The sequence below is a fragment of the Maniola jurtina genome, chromosome 16 (genome assembly GCF_905333055.1).
Source record: "Maniola jurtina chromosome 16, ilManJurt1.1, whole genome shotgun sequence".
Taxonomy (NCBI): Eukaryota; Metazoa; Arthropoda; class Insecta; order Lepidoptera; family Nymphalidae; genus Maniola; species Maniola jurtina.
In genome coordinates this window covers 10,379,169-10,397,628 of record NC_060044.1, presented here as the reverse complement: position 1 = coordinate 10,397,628, position 18,460 = coordinate 10,379,169, and the positions used below count along the sequence as shown (strand labels likewise).

The following is an 18,460-nucleotide window of genomic DNA, read 5'->3' as shown; positions in this document are numbered from 1 at the left end:
TTTTTATCGTTTTAAGCACGAGCTGAGTATTTCTTGCTCACACGGGACTGGCTATTTGTTTAATATTAAGGATCATAGGTTATTGTGGGTATGAAAAAGAAACAAAGTAATCCCGAAATCAATTTATTACAATGTAAGAATTCATAAACCTTAGTATTCCGTTGATACATGCAATTTATGACTGAAGTTCATGATACACCCACGCGCCGGCTCACTACAGAGCACGGGTCTCCTGTAACCCCCCGTCCACACACTGCTCTACTCGCGCAAATAATCGCTCACACGCCGCACTAGGTCGCTTGCCTTTGCAACGCGATGGACGTCGAAACTGGCAGCGTGCATTACATACATACTATTGCATACTTACCGACAAAATAGGGAGCGATGGGCATGAACACGGCCACACTTCGTCTCTGTCTCTGTTCTTTGCTACTTACCATGCCACTCGGGCGGTTTGCGGATTGGCAGACTTCACACTCCTTTGAGATTATTATGGAGAACTCTCAAGTGTGCAGGTTTTCTCACGATTTCCTTCACCGGTGATATTTAAATACAGAACCCCTGACTTTCGAATAGGAGGCGGATGTCATAGCCACAGCCTATGACAGCTTAACTGGCTGCAGCTGACTGAAGTTACTATAACCCATCTATAACCTATTTCCTCTATTAATACAAATAAGGCTCAGTTGGCTATGTTTACTTTTTCTATTAGGTACTTATGATTTTTATACTGTCTATAACTTATTGTTTACTAGGGCCAACGTTGCTTAACCAAATAAATAAGTTTTGCTACAATAATTTACATAATTTTTAATATTCCGTCACTCACTACCAAAAATACAAACCTGAACATTCTTACAATAACTATTAGAATATTAATAATAATAGATTTACAAAACTTAACTAGTGTACTTGGTGTACCACTGACTTAGTAAAGTTCTGTATTGACAGCTTTATGTTGATGCATAGGCATAGTTCGCGACAGGTTGACATGGAAATCGGGATGGGAACACCCCGCAGACTGCCCGCGCTTTCCCAGTGCAGGGGGTCCCCCCTTACCACATACCCCGATGGCCATGTCGACCTGTCGCGAACTAACCTATATAATAATAGTGCGAGAGCCTAACTGAATTCCATCCATAACTTGTTTCATAGGCTCTTAGGCTGTAACATGATTATTTCTAAGGAAGTAAATTATAATATTAGGATACCTATAGGTATCCAGATGTTTTATTTTACCTATAATTGAACTATGATAATTATTTTTTATTTAAACAAGTCTTATTATAATGTTATAAAAAAACACAACTGCCCTGCCATATTGTTTTTTTTTTTAATTTATCAGTGACCAGTGTTACTCGAGATGATGTACGAATTCTAATGATACCCCATACATTCCTGTTCAGGCGTTTCGGTGGAAACACACCCTTATTCTCTGACATGTAGCAATATTAGCTAGCTTTTACCAGCTGTTGCTTTGTTTGTCCGCATGGGTTTAGAAGAGAGAACCCACATGCAAAACTCGAGTTTCTAGACTCGGTTTGAACTGTACGTATACGTCAGTTAGTCCAAATGTAACTATACGATTCCGATTACGTTTTTTCAGAACACTACACATTTAGGTGACATTCAAGGTCATATACACTTATAAAATGTCATAAAAATCGTCATTAAAAGTGCTACCTTTTACTCACTAGATTTATTTGAAATGTTTAACGATTAAACTTAATATGCTTAGTATAATCTGTCGTAGTTTCTGTGAATTTATGAGAAATATATCTGCCGGGCTTCTGACGGCGATTGTTCCATCGGACAGTATGGGCATTTCAATCTGAAACAAGATAGATAAAAAACTTTATTGCACACTAGCGACCCGCCCCGGCTTCGCACGGGTGGACATTTATTTTTTCTATTTTCTGGGATAAAATATAGCCTATACGGATTCGGAAGAATCCCTCTAAGTAATGGTAAAAGAAGTTTTGAAATCGGTCCAGTAGTTTTTGAGCCTATTCAATACAAACATACAAAAATACAAAGGTTTCCTCTTTATAACATTAGTATAGAAGTATAGACAAAACAAGACAAAAAAACACAAAGAATAAACTTAAAACACTTGTATGCAAAGGCGACCTTATTGCTTAAAGCAATCTCCACGAGACAACCTTTGATGAGAGGAGAGATTATGTGTGTTGGATAGTACAAGGATATTTTAGTAGATAAAAAAACTTTATTGCACACAAAACAAGACAAAAAACATCAAGGAATAAACTAAAAACACTAATATGCAAAGGCGACCTTATTGCTTAAAGCAATCTCCCCGAGACAACCTTTGATGAGAGGAGAGATTATGTGTGTTGGATAGTACAAGATTATTTTAGTGAACAGTGACTTGAAAAATTGTAATCTATACTAATAAATAAATTTGGAGTGTCTGTCTGTAATTTCGAAATAACTACCGCATATTAAGGTCATATGGTTATTTGAACGATACTATAACTGAATCACACGTTTTTAAAATTTTTGTCTGTCTGTCTGTCTGTTTGAAAAGGCTAATCTTGGAAACGGCTGAACCGATTTTGACGGGATTTTCACAGACAAGTAGAGAATTGACCAGGGAGTAACATAGGCTACTTTTTTAACCGACTTTCAAAAAGGGAGTTGTGTTTTTCTACCTATGTACACTGAAATCTCCGAGATTTCCGAACCGATTTGCGTCATTTCTTTTTTAATCGATAGAGGAACTTTGCGACATTGTTTCATAAAAAATTTGGAGTCCAACTCCTCAATCCTGATGCTGCAGAGGATCTGACCAATCCACGCGGGCGAAGCTGCGGGCATTATAACATAATATGTCAAGAAAAAGGGACTTATTTGGACCACTTACCTGAGTGCCCATATTATTGTGTATATATTATATATTATACTCATTTGATGTTATATTTACTCATAAGTAGACTCAAGTAGACAGGCTATCTCAACTGAGTTCCAAGGTGAGTCGTTAGACAAAAGCTAAACTGTGAACTTCAGATCTATATAGAGACTATGTCCAATAGTGGATATAATAAATTGGACACCGGCTGTCATATGGGGTGCACGAATTGGATGTGTGTTTTATGTGGATCAGGCCAGTAGACACACAGAGTGTGTGAACTCACTTGAGCCCCATGGCGAGTTTGTTGAGCGCGTCCCGCGAGATGACGTGTCCACAAAGCAGGCGCATGGGCGGGTTGTGATCCGACGCCTGCTGGCGCAGGATGGGGCACGCGAACACAGAGTGATATCCGCCGCCCTCCTCGCCTAGTTCCACCTATTACAAACAACACAAATATTTATCAGCTCCGTGGAACTACAACTTCACTGATACATGTGAATAGGGGTGTATAGAGCTCACTTCGAGAGGCAACTCGTCGTCAGCCCAGGCGGCGAGCACGTGCGGGTGCGACATCTTGGCGCGGATGTCGTGCAGCGCGGGGAGCACGCGTGCGCCCGCGAGCACGGCGCCCGCCAGCGGCGAGTGCGGCGCGAGCCGGAGAAGTGAGCACGCCTCGCGCAGGAACAGCTCGCCTGCTTCCGCACCTGTACCAATGTACATGTAGAAACTAGAGGTCAAGAGGAGCCTGCCGGTCGCTGCCATTCCAGTGTGAATTCATTACTCACCCAACGCCTTCAGGTCGAGCAGATGCGCGTAGTCCGGCGGCGGCGGTGCGGGCGGCGCGGCGGGCGCGCACCACACCAGCACGCCCATGCAGGCACGCAGCGCACGCTCGTGGCGCGCCACGTGCGGCGCGAGATGCGCGCGCGCGTACGCGATAGCCGCCGATACGCCCTCCGAACGCGCCAGCTGCACAAATTAACTTGTTTTAGGGTTCCATTCCCCCAGAGATAAAAAGGAACCTAGGATCACTTTGTTGTCTGTCAGACTGTCTGTCAAAACCCGTCAAAGAAATCAAAACTCGTATGGTAGGTACTGTCCGTAATCCTAGAACTATGAAATTTGGCAGATAGCAATGTTTTATAGCCGAAAACTTTAATTTGTAGTTACATCACAAAAAATTGTTTTATTTCTTGTACAATTATTGTACCCTTCATGTGCGAGTCCGACTCGCACTTGACCGGTTTTTTCTCGAGGGGGTGGGCATGTGCAAGTCCGCCTAGCAGTGACTTAATGTAGCTTACCTTCATCATCTGCATCCGATGTAGAGTAAAAAGCAGTGGCGAGTGCGTCAGGTCATGTTCCCGGGACGCGGCCCAGGCGAGCGCCGGCGCGGGGTCGGCGGCCGCCAGCGCCGCGGCGCATCGCTGCAGCTGAGCGAAGGTGCTGCCGCGCTCCGACACGCCCACTCGGGCCTCGCCTACGAGCGAGTCGCCTACATCTTCCAGATCCTGAAAGTATAGTCATTTATTTAAAATAAATACCATTGTACAGTTTTTGATTGTCAACTGTTGGATTTGAAAGTTAATGATGCAGTGATATTAATTATGTAAACTTAAGACTTAAGTACCTGAGCAAGTTTGAAACCCTACGAGGGTCCCAAACGCGCCCAGGTACTCTTTTTACGATCACCACTTCACAAAATCACTTAAACTTATTAGAACCCGTGATATGTTACATAAAACTCTTGTAGATAGTTGTTTGATGAGTGCCAACTGTACCTGTCTATACAAATGCTGTGCGATGGCCTGCTCCATGATGGGTCTGTTGGTGTCAGAGCAGAAGGACTCAGCCTTGGGCGCTACGGCCGCATAGTCCGCTATGAAGTGCCTGTCAATCGACTTGCCCACCCGTGACACTGTTGCGTGCAATTCACGGTGATCTGGTACAACACAAACAAAATTGAGCTTTTTTTGGTATTTCTAGGCTATTAATGCAAATTCAAATTCAAAATATTTTTATTCAATTAGACTTTTACAAGTTCTTTTGAATCGTCAAAAGCATCTACCACTGGTTCGGAATGCTTTTCCTACCAAGAACCAACAAGAAACTCGGCGGGTGCTCTTTTCAAAGATTTGATATACAATATTATGCCATGCATAAAAGCAATTGAAGTCCCGCGCATTGCTGGAGCGAATTGCAGGTCAAATCCACGCTCGTTTGTCATTTACATAATCTTTGATTGAATAATATGCTTTTCTCAGGAGCACATTTTATTGGTTATTTATTGTATTTAATAGTCTAACTATATATTTTGCACGCCATACACAAATGGCAAAATGTGAAGGACCAAGGACCTGTCAATATACCTACCATCATTGTTACTCACATTACGCAAAATAAAGAATCATTTCATTTCATATTTTTAATAGATTTTTGATCCTGTGTAAAGGCAAGTCCAAAATTGACTCAGGAATTCTGTTATAAAAGATTATACCCATTCCCACAAATGATTTTTGGACCTTCCTGAGGCGGAGCGTAGGAGTCGCAAGCCTGTTACAGTGTCTAGTCAGCCTGTTGTGTAGATCGCCAACTCTCTTGTAACTAAGTCTAATAAGTTGTAATCTATATTTTGTCTTACAAAAATTATGTTGTTGTAAATATATTGAGAGGCTACTGTAAGGATACCTATCAGTTATTGGTATGGTCTAACTCTAGTTTAAATTCTAATCTAATCTTAATTAGCCTCTACTGTCCCACACTTTTCTTCATATTTAAATACTTAGGTACATATTAAGCAAAGATAAAAATAATTGGATTCAGCTCAAAATATTAGACAATTGTAATGTAAAGTAAGTTTAGTTTTACCTGTAGACAGTTGGAACACTGACTGTTTGACTGATGACACCAGGTCATTTACAATCGTTGCTTGGTTTTGTGTTAAGGGTGTGTTTGGAGGTTCTGAAATAATAAACATTAATTTTAACAATATATTAAATTAGCTGATTCGCGCTGCTGTGTGGATCTAGGTTTTTAGGGATTCATTAGGATCATTATAGAGAGCATAATACAAATTTTCAAGTTTCTATTTCAGCTGTGTGTTGTCAATCAGTCTATTCAAAAATTTGTTTATAAGATTACGAAACAAGTGTAAATTAAAAATTTATAACACCCCCGACAAGTGAAGGTTACAGTAACTAGAAAAAAGCTGATAACTTTCAAACGGCTGAACCGATTTTCTTGGATGATAGCTAAGAACACTCTCGATCAAGCCACCTTTCAAACGAAAAAAAATTTAATTAAAATCTGTTCATTCGTTTAGGCGCTTCGATGCCACAGACAGATACACAGATACACACGTCAAACTTATAATACCCCTCTTTTTGGGTCGGGGGTTAAAAACATAGATTAGGAGTAGTTGGAGACCCACCTGTGCAAACAGAGTGTATAATTATTATAATGTCTGCAGGTGACAGTTAAATTTTCCAATTCAACCTTTTTTATTTACTTAGATAGATATTGAGTAAACAATATTTAAGCTTGACTATAAATGAGATTTATGATAAAATTTATTGAGAGTTGTTCATATTTGGGGTCAAAGTAGTCATGTGAATGGTTAGAATTACATATTTTAACCTACACAAGTTTGCAGAGTTATGTTAAAATAGGAGAAAGTAACTGTTCAAAGAAGTCATAAATGCTATATCATTGTTTGGTAAGAGGCGTTACATGGCTTTCACTTACGCTGAGATATCTCTCTCCTTAATTCTTCAACCTGATTGATTAGGTCTTCTAAAATTTTGTTTGTATGGTCATTGAGGGCAGTGAATTTTGAAGTAGCTTTGTCCAAATCTTGTTCGACACCGAGGCAAGAATCCATTGTTTATGTATGTTCAGCCCAACAAAGGGCTTTATATTGAATGGTATGGGAGTTTTCAAAACGGGCAAACCAGCGTGCTGTATTTACCAGGGGTAAAACGTTTTTGTTCTTGAAATTTTGTATGTTTTAAATTATTTTGCACAAAATGTTCTGTTTTCCTTTATCACTTCTTATTTTTTATCTGTTGACTTAACACATAGACAACAGATCAGCTCATAGACTAAAGTAACAATGACTGTGTTGCTCTGTTGCTCGATTGAGGACAAACCATGGACAAACTGCATCAATCATTATTATAATCGCAATCATTGTGATTGGCTGAATTTATGGTATTCTTGTTGCAATTAGCCAATAGGCAATAGTGAGCGTGCATCAACCAATCAGAGACATTGCGATCGTGACATTGTAGCTGTTATTCTACCGCAATCGGGCTGCTGATCAAAATTTTATATAAGCATTCATTCATAAATCTAGATTGGTTCTGGTTTGCATTTCAGTCAAATTAATAATCATAATCATTCTTTCATTCGCTCAGGTTGCACAATTTTGGGGCAAGCTTGCTAGGTTATTTTTTGTCACAAGTCTTTTCGCCTTAAAAAACTGTCTGGAAACAAATAACGATGGCGCAAAGTAAGTTAAACGACATGGCGGGGAAGTTTGCCAAGGGTGGGCCTCCCGGTCTCGGCATCGGTTTGAAAGTCGTGGCCGTCGTCGGCGCAGCGGCCTATGGAATTTCCCAATCACTATTTACAGTCGAAGGTGGTCACCGTGCTATCATGTTCAATAGAATCGGCGGAATTCAACAGCACGTCATGACAGAAGGACTGCACTTCCGCATCCCTTGGTTCCAATATCCCATAATATATGACATAAGATCAAGACCCCGCAAGATTTCGTCTCCGACCGGCTCCAAGGATTTGCAAATGGTCAACATTTCATTGAGAGTCCTCTCGCGTCCCGATTCGAACAGCCTGCCTACTATGTACAGACAACTGGGTACAGATTATGATGAGAAAGTTTTGCCATCTATTTGTAATGAAGTTCTAAAGTCGGTGGTTGCCAAATTTAATGCATCTCAACTTATAACTCAGCGTCAACAAGTGTCACTTTTGATCAGAAGGGAGTTAGTGGAAAGGGCTGCTGACTTCAACATTATTTTGGATGATGTCTCACTCACAGAATTGAGTTTTGGAAAGGAATACACAGCAGCTGTTGAAGCCAAACAAGTGGCACAACAGGAAGCTCAGCGTGCTGCTTTCGTGGTTGAAAGAGCCAAGCAAGAGCGCCAGCAGAAGATTGTACAGGCTGAGGGAGAAGCAGAAGCTGCTGATATGTTGGGTAAAGCAATGGGAATGAATCCCGGTTACTTGAAGTTAAGGAAAATACGTGCAGCCCAAAGTATCTCAAGAATGATTGCGCAGTCACAAAACAGAGTATTCCTCTCTGGCAACAGCTTAATGATCAATCTCCAAGATCCATCCTTTGATGATTTATCAGAAAAACTTACAAAAAAGAAGTAACATAAGGCTGAGAAAGAGTATGCCATAAGCCTGGAGCCTGCGCCTACTCTTTCCGAAGAAGAAGCTGTTGTTATTATTAGTGGCGCGGCTTCAGTAGCTGTTTAGCATTTGTTTTGTCCTATAAGAATTCTGCTAAGTGTATAAAAGTAAAATGTAGTACTGTATGTCATTAATTATGTTAAATATTGCATTTTGAGGTTACTTAAGTTTTAGTAGGTTTAGTATGTATGGAAATCGGTACATGCAATAAAAGTAAAAATACTTATGAGTTCTTTTTAATTAAACCTTTATTATTTCTATGCTTCTGGTCATATTGTAGACATTTATCACTAAAAACAAATAGGTATGGATTAAAATACAGATAATTTATCAAACAAATTGGTATTATATATTAACCTAAACAATCTTATTAACATAGCAGTCTACTTCTTGAGCGCAGAGGGCTGTGGCAACCTAAACTTGGACATCTCAATTTCAGCTTCAAAGTAACTCATATTGTCGTAGCAAAAGTATTCTGGTACTTTATACGGTCCCGACTTCTGAGGGTCTACACCGGGGCCTAAAGGCTCTGATGCTGGATGTATAACTGCACTGCTAAGACCTGGGACGTTAGCGTTCACTTTTGCAGATGCTGGCGGTGGCGGGGCATTTGAAGACGTGCCCTGGTTTTGTCCAGTCCCCTCGGTGTATAATCTTACTAGAGATTTTAAACCATTGTTTCTCAACAAGGATCTCGATAACATTTTAGATGTTAAAATTCTAAAACTTTATTACATTACACAACAAATTATTACAGAGGAAAATTTAATTTAATACCACAGACCAGTAATCGAATATCGAATACAAAATTAAATGTCACCTGTCACCATTTGACAAATAATTGACAGTTCGGACAGGGTACCCATCTATTATTTTTTTGTAGTGTAGCTAAAAGCCATGAGAAGAAAAAAATATGGGACGGGTTCGATACTAGGCAGGGGATTTTTTTTGGAAATTATAATTTCTAAATTGTCTCTCTGATGGCGGTAGGTTTTAGCCGTGGCAACTGCCAAACGATTTAGTGTTCCAGTAGGGATGCCGATCAGAAATCGATAGAGGGTGGATATTTCCATTCGATTAGCCTGTATGCGTCCACAGCTAGACATAAGCCTTTCCAAGAGCACGCCACCAAACACGGTCCTCAGCTTTCCTCATCCACCCGCTCCTTACCACCTTCTTCAGGTCATCGGTCCAGCGGGCTGGAAGTCGTTCCACACTGCGCTTACCGGTACGCGCAACGTTTACATATGAACGGATAAAGGGTACTGTAAATCTACCCTTTATATGTCTAGGAATAAATGGTACATGGCGGTATGTGGTACATGTACTATAGCATAGTTACCACCATGTAGGTATTCCAAGTTAGCCTGTTTCTATCTACATGTATCACATTAGGTACCTTAAATTATCATCAGTGTCCAAGTGAAGGCTGTGGTCAAGGGGTACCAATTGTGACGTTTAGTAGTTACAAGGATAGCCACCAGCCCAAACGGGCAAAATAATGACTTTTTATCCATTCATGTTTTTATCCTTGGCCAAGGAATATACTATTACATTCTCTACTGGCCCATACTGGACAGTCAAATTCCAGTTTACACGAGATTATTAAACATTAAACTAAATCCACGTTACGGGCAGTTTATAATAACTATTAAATTAGTAACTATTATGAAATATATGATTTAGGAATATAAAATTAAAGTAGGTAGGTTAGGTACCGTTAAATTATAATATTATTTATTTTATTGCAGTAATAATATAATATTTATAAGGCAAATCACTATCGAAAATTGCCAGTTTTCCTTCTCCTTCTATTCTATTATTTCTCGCTTTGGCACAGTATGTCTAGTTGTCTATGGGCCTTTTTCACGACTGTTTTGGATAGTTTACCTACCTTGCTTTTTCGCCGATTTTTTGGATTAGGAGTGGAAAATGTGTATGATTTAAGGTTTATTGTGTACTTTTAAGTACAATGATGTGTTCTGATTATAGTTAAGTGGTATCTATTGAAAATTAAATGGTAAAACGCTAGATCAGCCATTTACATGAAAGGTAAGTACAAAAAATTGGTCCTCAACATTTTTTGTTTTGGTGCAAGATATTACCGTTTCACCCTTCTAACAAAAATATCTGACTGGTTATCTCTAAATAACATCTTTTTATCAAACGTTTAAGTTACTAGAAAATTGCGAGAAATTATGCACGTCGTGGTATATACATAATATTATTCCTATGTATAACATTGCCGCTATTTTGTGATATATTTATGTATAGGTATCGTATAATCCAACCAAGTTTGAGAGCGATTTGTAAAGGGTACGTTCCGATCTATGCAATGTACATTTGCACAGAGCTAGTTTTCTCCAAGATTTACTAATGTTAGAGCACTTTGCCTTAGTTTTGACTGTATAATTAATTGTGCATTGAAAAATCAATACTGTTGTAGTTTTATTCAGCATTGCTATTGCAAAAACTAATTAGAAAAGTTAACAAGATTTAAAACTATGAAGTCGCAGCGGCTAAAAGAGGTGGTGTCAATAGCCTCCATTTTTAAAAATACATTTTTTACTCTGTGGTTTTATTCTATTTTTTTTGGTGTAAGCGTAGGTATCGATAATATACCGCGAATATTTTTCAGTAACTCAATAAATTTCATTCCTGATTTGCGATTTGCGATTTGAATGTAAAGCTTGGCTTATTACATTTCTTTAAGTGTTTCGGACCTAAGTTCAGCGTGTAAATGTGTAAATAAGCAATTATACGAAATGGCGGACGCAGTGCCCATCTCTGACGTTTTGTGCGAGGCTATGGAATATTTATCAAAACTCGGCTCGAATTTAAGAGTTCGTTCCGACAATCTAAAGGAGAAAAGAATACGCAAGGATAAATTAAGAAATGTCCATGCAGTTCAAAAAGCCGCAAACAAAGTACTTTTGATTTGTCAACTGTCAAAAAAATCTCTCGAAAACGTCGAAACCGGTGTTAAAAAGGTATTGAAGCAAATCGATCTTTCTCAAGACCCAACGACAAGTGATGGCGGGAGTTCAAGTTACAAATCGGCGAAAAATAATAAAGTTATCAGTTACGACTATATTGAGTATGATTCCCATAGGTTACGAATACGAAAGAAGGTTGATATGAAACATTACACATCAGTTAAAGTTTTAGCTAAAAAAATGCCTATTTCAATGCAAGACAAATATCCTGTATTTTTAAACTGTAAGCTGTATCGTTTGAGAAGTGTAAAATCCATAGAACTTGATAAGAATATCTCTGATGACATGCATAATAGCTCTCCGAAACACAGTGACGCAGACAAACATGAAGATAGTGAATTTAGTAATGATAAAACTATAGGTAGATCTGAAAATGAACTAATTGAATGTGATATAGTAGATGAAAGTAAATCACAAAGTAAGAAGTCATTGTCCAAACATTTAAAATGGAAATCTGAGAAAGACATTGCTCAATCAGGCAATGATCAGAATGTTAGTGATAAGGAAATTGATTCATTAAAGGACTATGAATCGTCGTCTCTGCCACAAAGTGACCTCAATGTCTCCCAAGAAAAAAGAAAGTCAAATAATATTGAGGATAAAACTACCCAACAAAACAAAAAATCTGTTAGCGATACTGCACAGAAAATTCAAGATACACAAAGTAATGCCAAAGAGGCATCAGAAAAAGACAGTGAAAACGAGACAAAAAAAAACTCCAATAAAAAATCACCACAAAACCCAGAAGAGAAGTATCCAAGTTCAAAAAGCAAAGAAATTGGTAAACATAAAAATAGACCATCCACCAAAATTTATAAATCTGAAAAAAGTAAAAAGTTTAAGCATATTAAAGTAATTAATGATAGTTCAGATAGTGATGAGAACAAACCAAGTACTGAGGTTAATACAGAAAAGAAAAATTCAGTAAGAGATTTGTCGAAAGATTCTGATGAGACTAAAACAGATAAAACTAATAATTTTCAGGAAAAGGAAGATGTTATTGACATTAGCAATAGTAAAGAAAGAATTGATATTACACAAGATAAAAATGCAAATAATGGGACCCTAAACAGCAGCACAAATAAAGAGCAAACTGAAACTTGTGTAGATGTAGTGGAATTAAATGATTCAAGCAATGAGGAAACAAACACTAAAAATAATGAAAGTAAGTCTGGTAAAGAAAGTGTAAATGAATCAGAATCTGAAAAAATGAAAGACAGCACCAAAGACAAAGAAAACAATTCAAACATAGATAAAAAAGAAGATAGTAACAAAAAAGATACAATAGAAAATGAAAATGACAAAGATTCAAAACCAAGACCGTTTCTAAGATGTGTGAGTCTTGATAAATTGATCAAAAAGAATGTTGAAAACCCCAAGACAAAAATTGATGTAACTAAAAAAGAACTAAAATCTAAAAACAAAATATTTTCTACAAAACATGAGAAGTCTCCAATAAAGCAGAGTGACAGGAAAAGAAGAAAGCTTGATAAAGCACTGACCAGTTCAGAGGAGTCATCTAAGGAAAACGAAGAAGAATATTGGATTCAGAAAAGGAAAGAGGTGAAACTATTTAAGCCCAAGAACTTTGTCATTAATGTCAAACGGTTACCACAATTATCAGAAAAATATCTCTGTGATCAAAACCTCAGAAAAATTACCCAAAATGGGTCTGTGGTTTGTGAAGTACAAATATTAGAGAAAAAGAATCATTTGGAAGAATCGGACATATCAGATGTAAACACTGCTAAAAATGCATTACTATGCGATTCTGATTCAGACAAAAGTAAAGATTTGGTAGATACACCTAGGAAGGCAAAAAAAGCACTTCTTCGAGATTCTGGATCTAAAAAAGAAGAAAATCCTCTATCGCCAGGCCCCAAAAGTGATGACAAAAGAAATTCCGAAAGTGAAAAACAGAACAGTGCTTCTGATAAAGAAGGTAGAAATAACAAATCACCAGAACCCGAACCTGTAAATAAAGTATCAGATAAAAACGATGAATCAAAATCTTCTTTACTAAAAGATTCCACTGATAAAAACCATAAAACACCTACCAAGAAGATAACAAAAAATGTTAATACTCCACCTTCCAAAAGGAAGCATATCATGGAAAGTATGCACGCTAAAAAAATGTTGTTAACATATTCCTCAAGTTCTGACACTGAAGATGAACAATTGAGTAATGTATTCAAAGAAATTAGAGATTCATTGCTTGAAATGTCAGGTGATGAAAGTAAGGAGCAGAAAATACAAAAGAATGTGAAGCCGTCCTCAGATTCAGATGAAAGTTCTGTTAAGGCTAAGAAAATGAAAAAGCGTAACACAAGTAAGAATTCATTATCAGAGAATGAGAATAATTCAAAGAAAGAAGTTGTTTCAGAAGATGCTTTCTTGGCCAAAGATACAAACAGCCAAGTTGATCAAGATACTGAAGAGATTTCTAATAGCAGTTTTCAAAAGGTTAGAAGAAAGTGAACATTACTATTAACTTTAGATTTAAGTGTATCATCCAAAGCTTAATTCTTAATTTTAGTAATTCAGATTTAATTTTAACCTTTTTCATTTCATGTGTTAACTTCATGCCATATTAACAAATATAGTAATGAGTAGTTTACTTGTGAATTTGTACATAAAATGATTTATTAAGTGATGTATTCCAGAAATCTGAATTTAAAGTAACTGTATCTTTTTCATTTATAACTATAACATTATTGTTATTGTTTAATTTTACGGCTCTGATATTAAATATTGATTAAAACTTTTGGTTTTTCATTTGATTACAATTGGCAAAGTAGATCAGGCGATAGTTTCAGGGCTGTTTATAGGGGAGAGACTTACATGCATTCAAACAGAAGTTACAATTTACAGATGGGGAGCTCTAAATCAGTTGGCAGCAGCAGCCAAAATTCAGATACTCAAGAGTCTCATGACAAAGTTATTGATGGGTAAATATTTCGTGAATAGGGCAAGGCAGATTTTGTGTGAAAAATATTAAGCTGATATGGTAGGATATAATAAAATTAGTTGTGCATGAGAGGTGCAAACTTATTTTGGGGAGAATTAAAATGAGTTTATGATAGGTGTAAATATGGTGCATGGTTTGAAATAATAGGAAAATTACAAGAAATTAGGTGTTGGGTACAATTTGAAATATTTACATGCATGCAAAAGGTGTGCAATATGGCATTAAGTATTACAAATACTTAATTCTAATATAATCTTTTACTCTTTAGTGGTGTTGTACAATATACAAGATATTTGATTGTGTTATAATTAATAGTTATTATTTATGAAGATTAAAAGAAATTTATTTATTAACAACACTAATCTATCAATCATAGTATTCAATACATTCAACAATTAAGCTCATTTGTCTGTAGAAGAATTATTTGTATGTATTTCATACTGTAGGTATCTAAAATTGCGGCTATCAAAGAATAATAATAAATAATAATATAAAGTGTGTGTGCTCAAATCAAAAAGAATCAGATAGTATGCGCAAAACATGAAGTCCAATCGCAAGGTACAATGCAACATGGTGGTTTGTGTTGGACAAGTACACAATATATTTAATATTGATTGTCTTATTATAGTTATTATTTGGAAACGAAGGGGTTCCATACTCAGGTAATTTTTCCGACATTTTGGACGATAAATCAAGAACTATTATGCTTAAAAATAAATAAACATCTGTTTTAGAATATACAGGTAAAGCCCTTTCATATGATACCCCACTTGATATAGTTATCTTACTTTGAAAATTTAAACACATTTTAATTTTTTTATATTATGTAACCACAAATTCACGGTTTTCGGATTTATTCCTATACTTGTGCTATTAGACCTACCTACCTGCCAAACATGATTTTTGGTCAATGGGAAGTACCTACCCTATAGATTTTCTTGACACACACAATGGACGGACAGACAGACAACAAAGTGAAACTATAAGGGTTCCGTTTTTCCTTTTGAGGTAAGGAACCCTAAAACACTATTTTTATGAAATACCTACTTAGGTGATACCAATATTAAGAGGTTAAGTATAAGATATAACGACAGGGAACTCCTAACTTCGACATTATTGGCAGGCGTCAAATGTACATTTGACGCAGATAGCCCTAAAGTAGCCCTATTTTTGTTTGATTTTACGTCACCAAAGCCTAATATTTGACATCTTCGATTAGGATCAAACTGAGAGTTCACTTAGTCTAGTTTACTCTGATATTACTGCTTTAATTTAATTTACCTATCTGAGAAAGTATTTGAATTCAGTAATAAATCAACTCTTTCAGAAACTCAAAAACTTGGAGGAAACTTAACTCTACCAACATTCCCATTAACATTTATCAGAATATTTAATAAAATTACTAGTCAGTTATGTTTAGCTTATCTATGTACCTACCTAATCTGTTCTAAGTGGTTGTACATAATAGACACTCAGTGATACATGAAAGTTTTAGTAGTGTTCATACCTCTAACCGCATAAGTCTACCTAATCAAAATCTAAGGTGTCCAGTCAGAGAATTGTATTTTGTGTAGCAGCTGATTACAATTTAAGCAAACATTATTATAAGACCGCGCTCCAGAAAAGCGTGTTTTCTGCAGCGTGGAACACCATACACAGGCATACCAACACACACTTATCCCCTCATTAGAGGGACCTTCTACCATTGAATTCTATACTCTACAAGCCTTATGAGGACAAAGGTAAAGTTGTTGCTTCGTACCTACCATATAAATTCACCATCACTCATGGCTTAAGAGAGAAATGCCCTGCAGCATCAGGATTGAAGAGTTGGAACTTAGAGTACAATAATAAAGTCTATGCTGGACCTACAATATTATTTCACCGTTTTGCCACCAACAGTTGCTAAATCCTTATGGGTTTAGGAGTGCTGTATCCCTGCAGCACAGAGTTGAGGATTTGAGACTCGGAGAGCAATCATGCAGTGGTTGCTTGATACCTTCCTACAATATCAATCGGCTATTAACATTTTCTGAATCTTGATATATTAGGTGTGCAGTAACTTTACAGTGTCAGGATTAAAGACTTGGATCCAAATATTAAGTATGGGACCATCTTGTGAACTTCCTCTATTGAGTAAAAAAAATTTAGATTATGAGTAGACAAATCTCAGAGAATAATATATGTAGTACTGTACATACTCAAAGAAAAACCTTTTTTTTTTTAAGTTTGTTAAAAATGGAACAGGCTCAAAAGCAAGGTATGTGCCATGATATTAAAAAAAAATGTCACCATTCACCTGATGATAAAACGATGCAGTCAAAGAAAGGAACCTACAACATTCACATCATATCTACATAACCCTGGTTGCTTGTTCAAGATAGATACCCCATCCATATTGAACAAGCAATCGATTAATTATTTTCAATAACTCATCTTAACTCCATCTACTATCGAACTCTCTGACATTCTAATTTGCTGCCTAGCAATTTTGTAACGGCTCTAGCAACTTTGAATGCACATATCCTGCCGATTATAATAAAAAAATTAATGATTTTTACATAGGTACTCTTAGAAAAGTAAAACCGTTATCTTCAACAGTACCGAATATCAGCATTAAACCTCCCTTCCTTCCTGTTTCTATCATTGATTCGCCCTGATGCTCGATAGGAATTCCTGAAAATATTTTCTTAGTGGAGGTCTGCATTAAAGAGAACCTATATGCAAAATGTCATTTCTTAGGATCCAATGGTTTAAGCTGTACTTTTTAAAATTAAAATGGCATAGCTTCACTGCAATCACACTAAAGGGTAGGTGGAGCATCCTAAGGTGGAGCGCGCCTGCATAGAAGATACCTATTCACTCTTTTTTGCAGGTCCCAATAGTTTAGCTGTCGGGGAAAACTAAAGCCTGAAGGGTATTCCATATTTTAATAGTGCATATTAGAAACGAGGAAGAGTAGGACCTTGCATGGCGGGCAGTGGTCTCCTTCTGTGAAAGATCCTGCTCGGAGGCGAAGACATCAGGGTGGCGTTAATCAACGTCCGGATCCGTTTCTGCAATAGTCCCTGGCGTTAGGACTTCGACGTCATAGCCTAGAGTGTGCTCTAGCCGGCAACCCTGAGAAGTCGGTGCCTAGAAGTGCCTAGATGCAGTTGCATGAGGGCAGGGAAGTACATCGTTCAGGAGGAGCCCAATGGGCGTCGTGCACGTTCGTCAGAGTTCCCGGAACTTATGTGTGCTGAGGAGGGCTACCGAGGGGGTTTTAGTGGGTAGAAATCCCAAATTACCCGAGCGGGTATCTTAAGAAAATTTCCCCTTAAAACCTTATCAGCCAATCAGTTTATCATTTACTTTTTAGAGGAGAAACTGACTGGTTGTCATTTTTCTGATTATCACAACCATCTGTTTCAGGCTAACAAACTTAGAAACCCTCTTTAAGAAGAACCGACGGCGGGGCTCCACGTCAACAGATCGCACACGCAGTTCCAGAAAACCAAGAAACAAAATGCCCAAAGTGCCCCAAATCAGCGAGGAGGGCTTCTTGAAGGCTGAAGACAGTTCCGAAGAAGCTTCACTGGCAGATAGTGATGTTGGGGAAGGTAGGAAATCTATAGGAAATATTTTGAAAATTAATATTAATACTAGCTTACGCCGCGACCTGTGGACTACACAAATTTTAAATTCATATTTTATCCCATGAGGCGTTGAATTTTCGTTCAGTTTCAGGCGATCGCGTGGATTTAGATTTTTGAAAATCCCATGAGAACACTTTGATTTTCCGGGATAAAAAGTAGCCTATGTTGTTTTCTCAATGTTTTTATTTGTATCCATACAAAAAATCACGTCGATCCGTTGCTCCGTTGTGACGTGATTGAAGGTCGAACCAACTAACAATCATCCTTACACATTTATAACATTGGTAGTGATTTTCTTTATTAGTGCTAGCAGCTTAACACAATTTTAATTTTGCAAAATACTTTAGTTGAATGGCTTCGATTCTCTTGTTTTTCTCTAAATTAAAAGAGTATCTGCATCTTTTTCCTTTTAATATTGCAAAAAAAGGACAGAACGTGAATTTTAGCTTGAATGACTAAATAGTGCTACAAATTTAAACAATAGGCAATATAGGATTAGCTAATTATTATTATAGGTAAACACAGCTTGCAGACAGAGAATAACGAG

At 37.3% G+C, this 18,460-nt stretch overlaps 4 protein-coding genes across 9 annotated transcripts in view; 2 read left to right on the top strand and 2 right to left on the bottom strand.

Annotated features, from left to right (window-relative positions):
- Positions 1–1,256: 1,256 nt before the first annotated feature.
- On the bottom strand, positions 1,257–6,959 carry LOC123873046 (E3 ubiquitin-protein transferase RMND5B). The gene is made up of 8 exons (XM_045917711.1): positions 6,617–6,959; positions 5,741–5,833; positions 4,654–4,814; positions 4,177–4,383; positions 3,658–3,841; positions 3,392–3,576; positions 3,156–3,307; positions 1,257–1,831 (listed from the first exon to the last, which is right to left on the bottom strand). The coding sequence occupies exons 1-8, from the start codon at positions 6,750–6,752 to the stop codon at positions 1,765–1,767; spliced, it is 1,185 nt and encodes a 394-aa protein (XP_045773667.1). The 5' UTR covers positions 6,753–6,959; the 3' UTR covers positions 1,257–1,764.
- A 291-nt stretch (positions 6,960–7,250) lies between these two features.
- On the top strand, positions 7,251–8,537 carry LOC123873048 (prohibitin-2). The gene has a single exon (XM_045917713.1). It carries the CDS (start codon positions 7,373–7,375, stop codon positions 8,270–8,272), a length of 900 nt encoding a protein of 299 aa, XP_045773669.1. The 5' UTR covers positions 7,251–7,372; the 3' UTR covers positions 8,273–8,537.
- Positions 8,538–8,541: 4 nt separating this feature from the next.
- LOC123873052 lies at positions 8,542–9,111 on the bottom strand. Its single transcript, XM_045917725.1, has one exon. The coding sequence runs from the start codon at positions 9,013–9,015 to the stop codon at positions 8,695–8,697; it is 321 nt and encodes a 106-aa protein (XP_045773681.1). The 5' UTR covers positions 9,016–9,111; the 3' UTR covers positions 8,542–8,694.
- Positions 9,112–10,171: 1,060 nt separating this feature from the next.
- Positions 10,172–18,460, top strand: part of LOC123873038 (transcriptional regulator ATRX homolog) — a 28,053-nt gene continuing 19,764 nt past the window's right edge. For 2 of the 6 annotated variants that reach the window (XM_045917696.1, XM_045917695.1), the window contains exons 1-3: positions 10,727–13,770; positions 14,179–14,255; positions 17,690–17,877. In XM_045917696.1, coding sequence (XP_045773652.1) covers positions 11,077–13,770; positions 14,179–14,255; positions 17,690–17,877 — 2,959 coding nt within the window. In that variant the 5' untranslated portion in view covers positions 10,727–11,076. Of the gene's footprint in view, positions 10,364–10,726; positions 13,771–14,178; positions 14,256–17,689; positions 17,878–18,460 lie in introns of those variants that run through there. The other 4 variants (XM_045917700.1, XM_045917698.1, XM_045917699.1 and 1 more) reach the window with 4 other exon arrangements.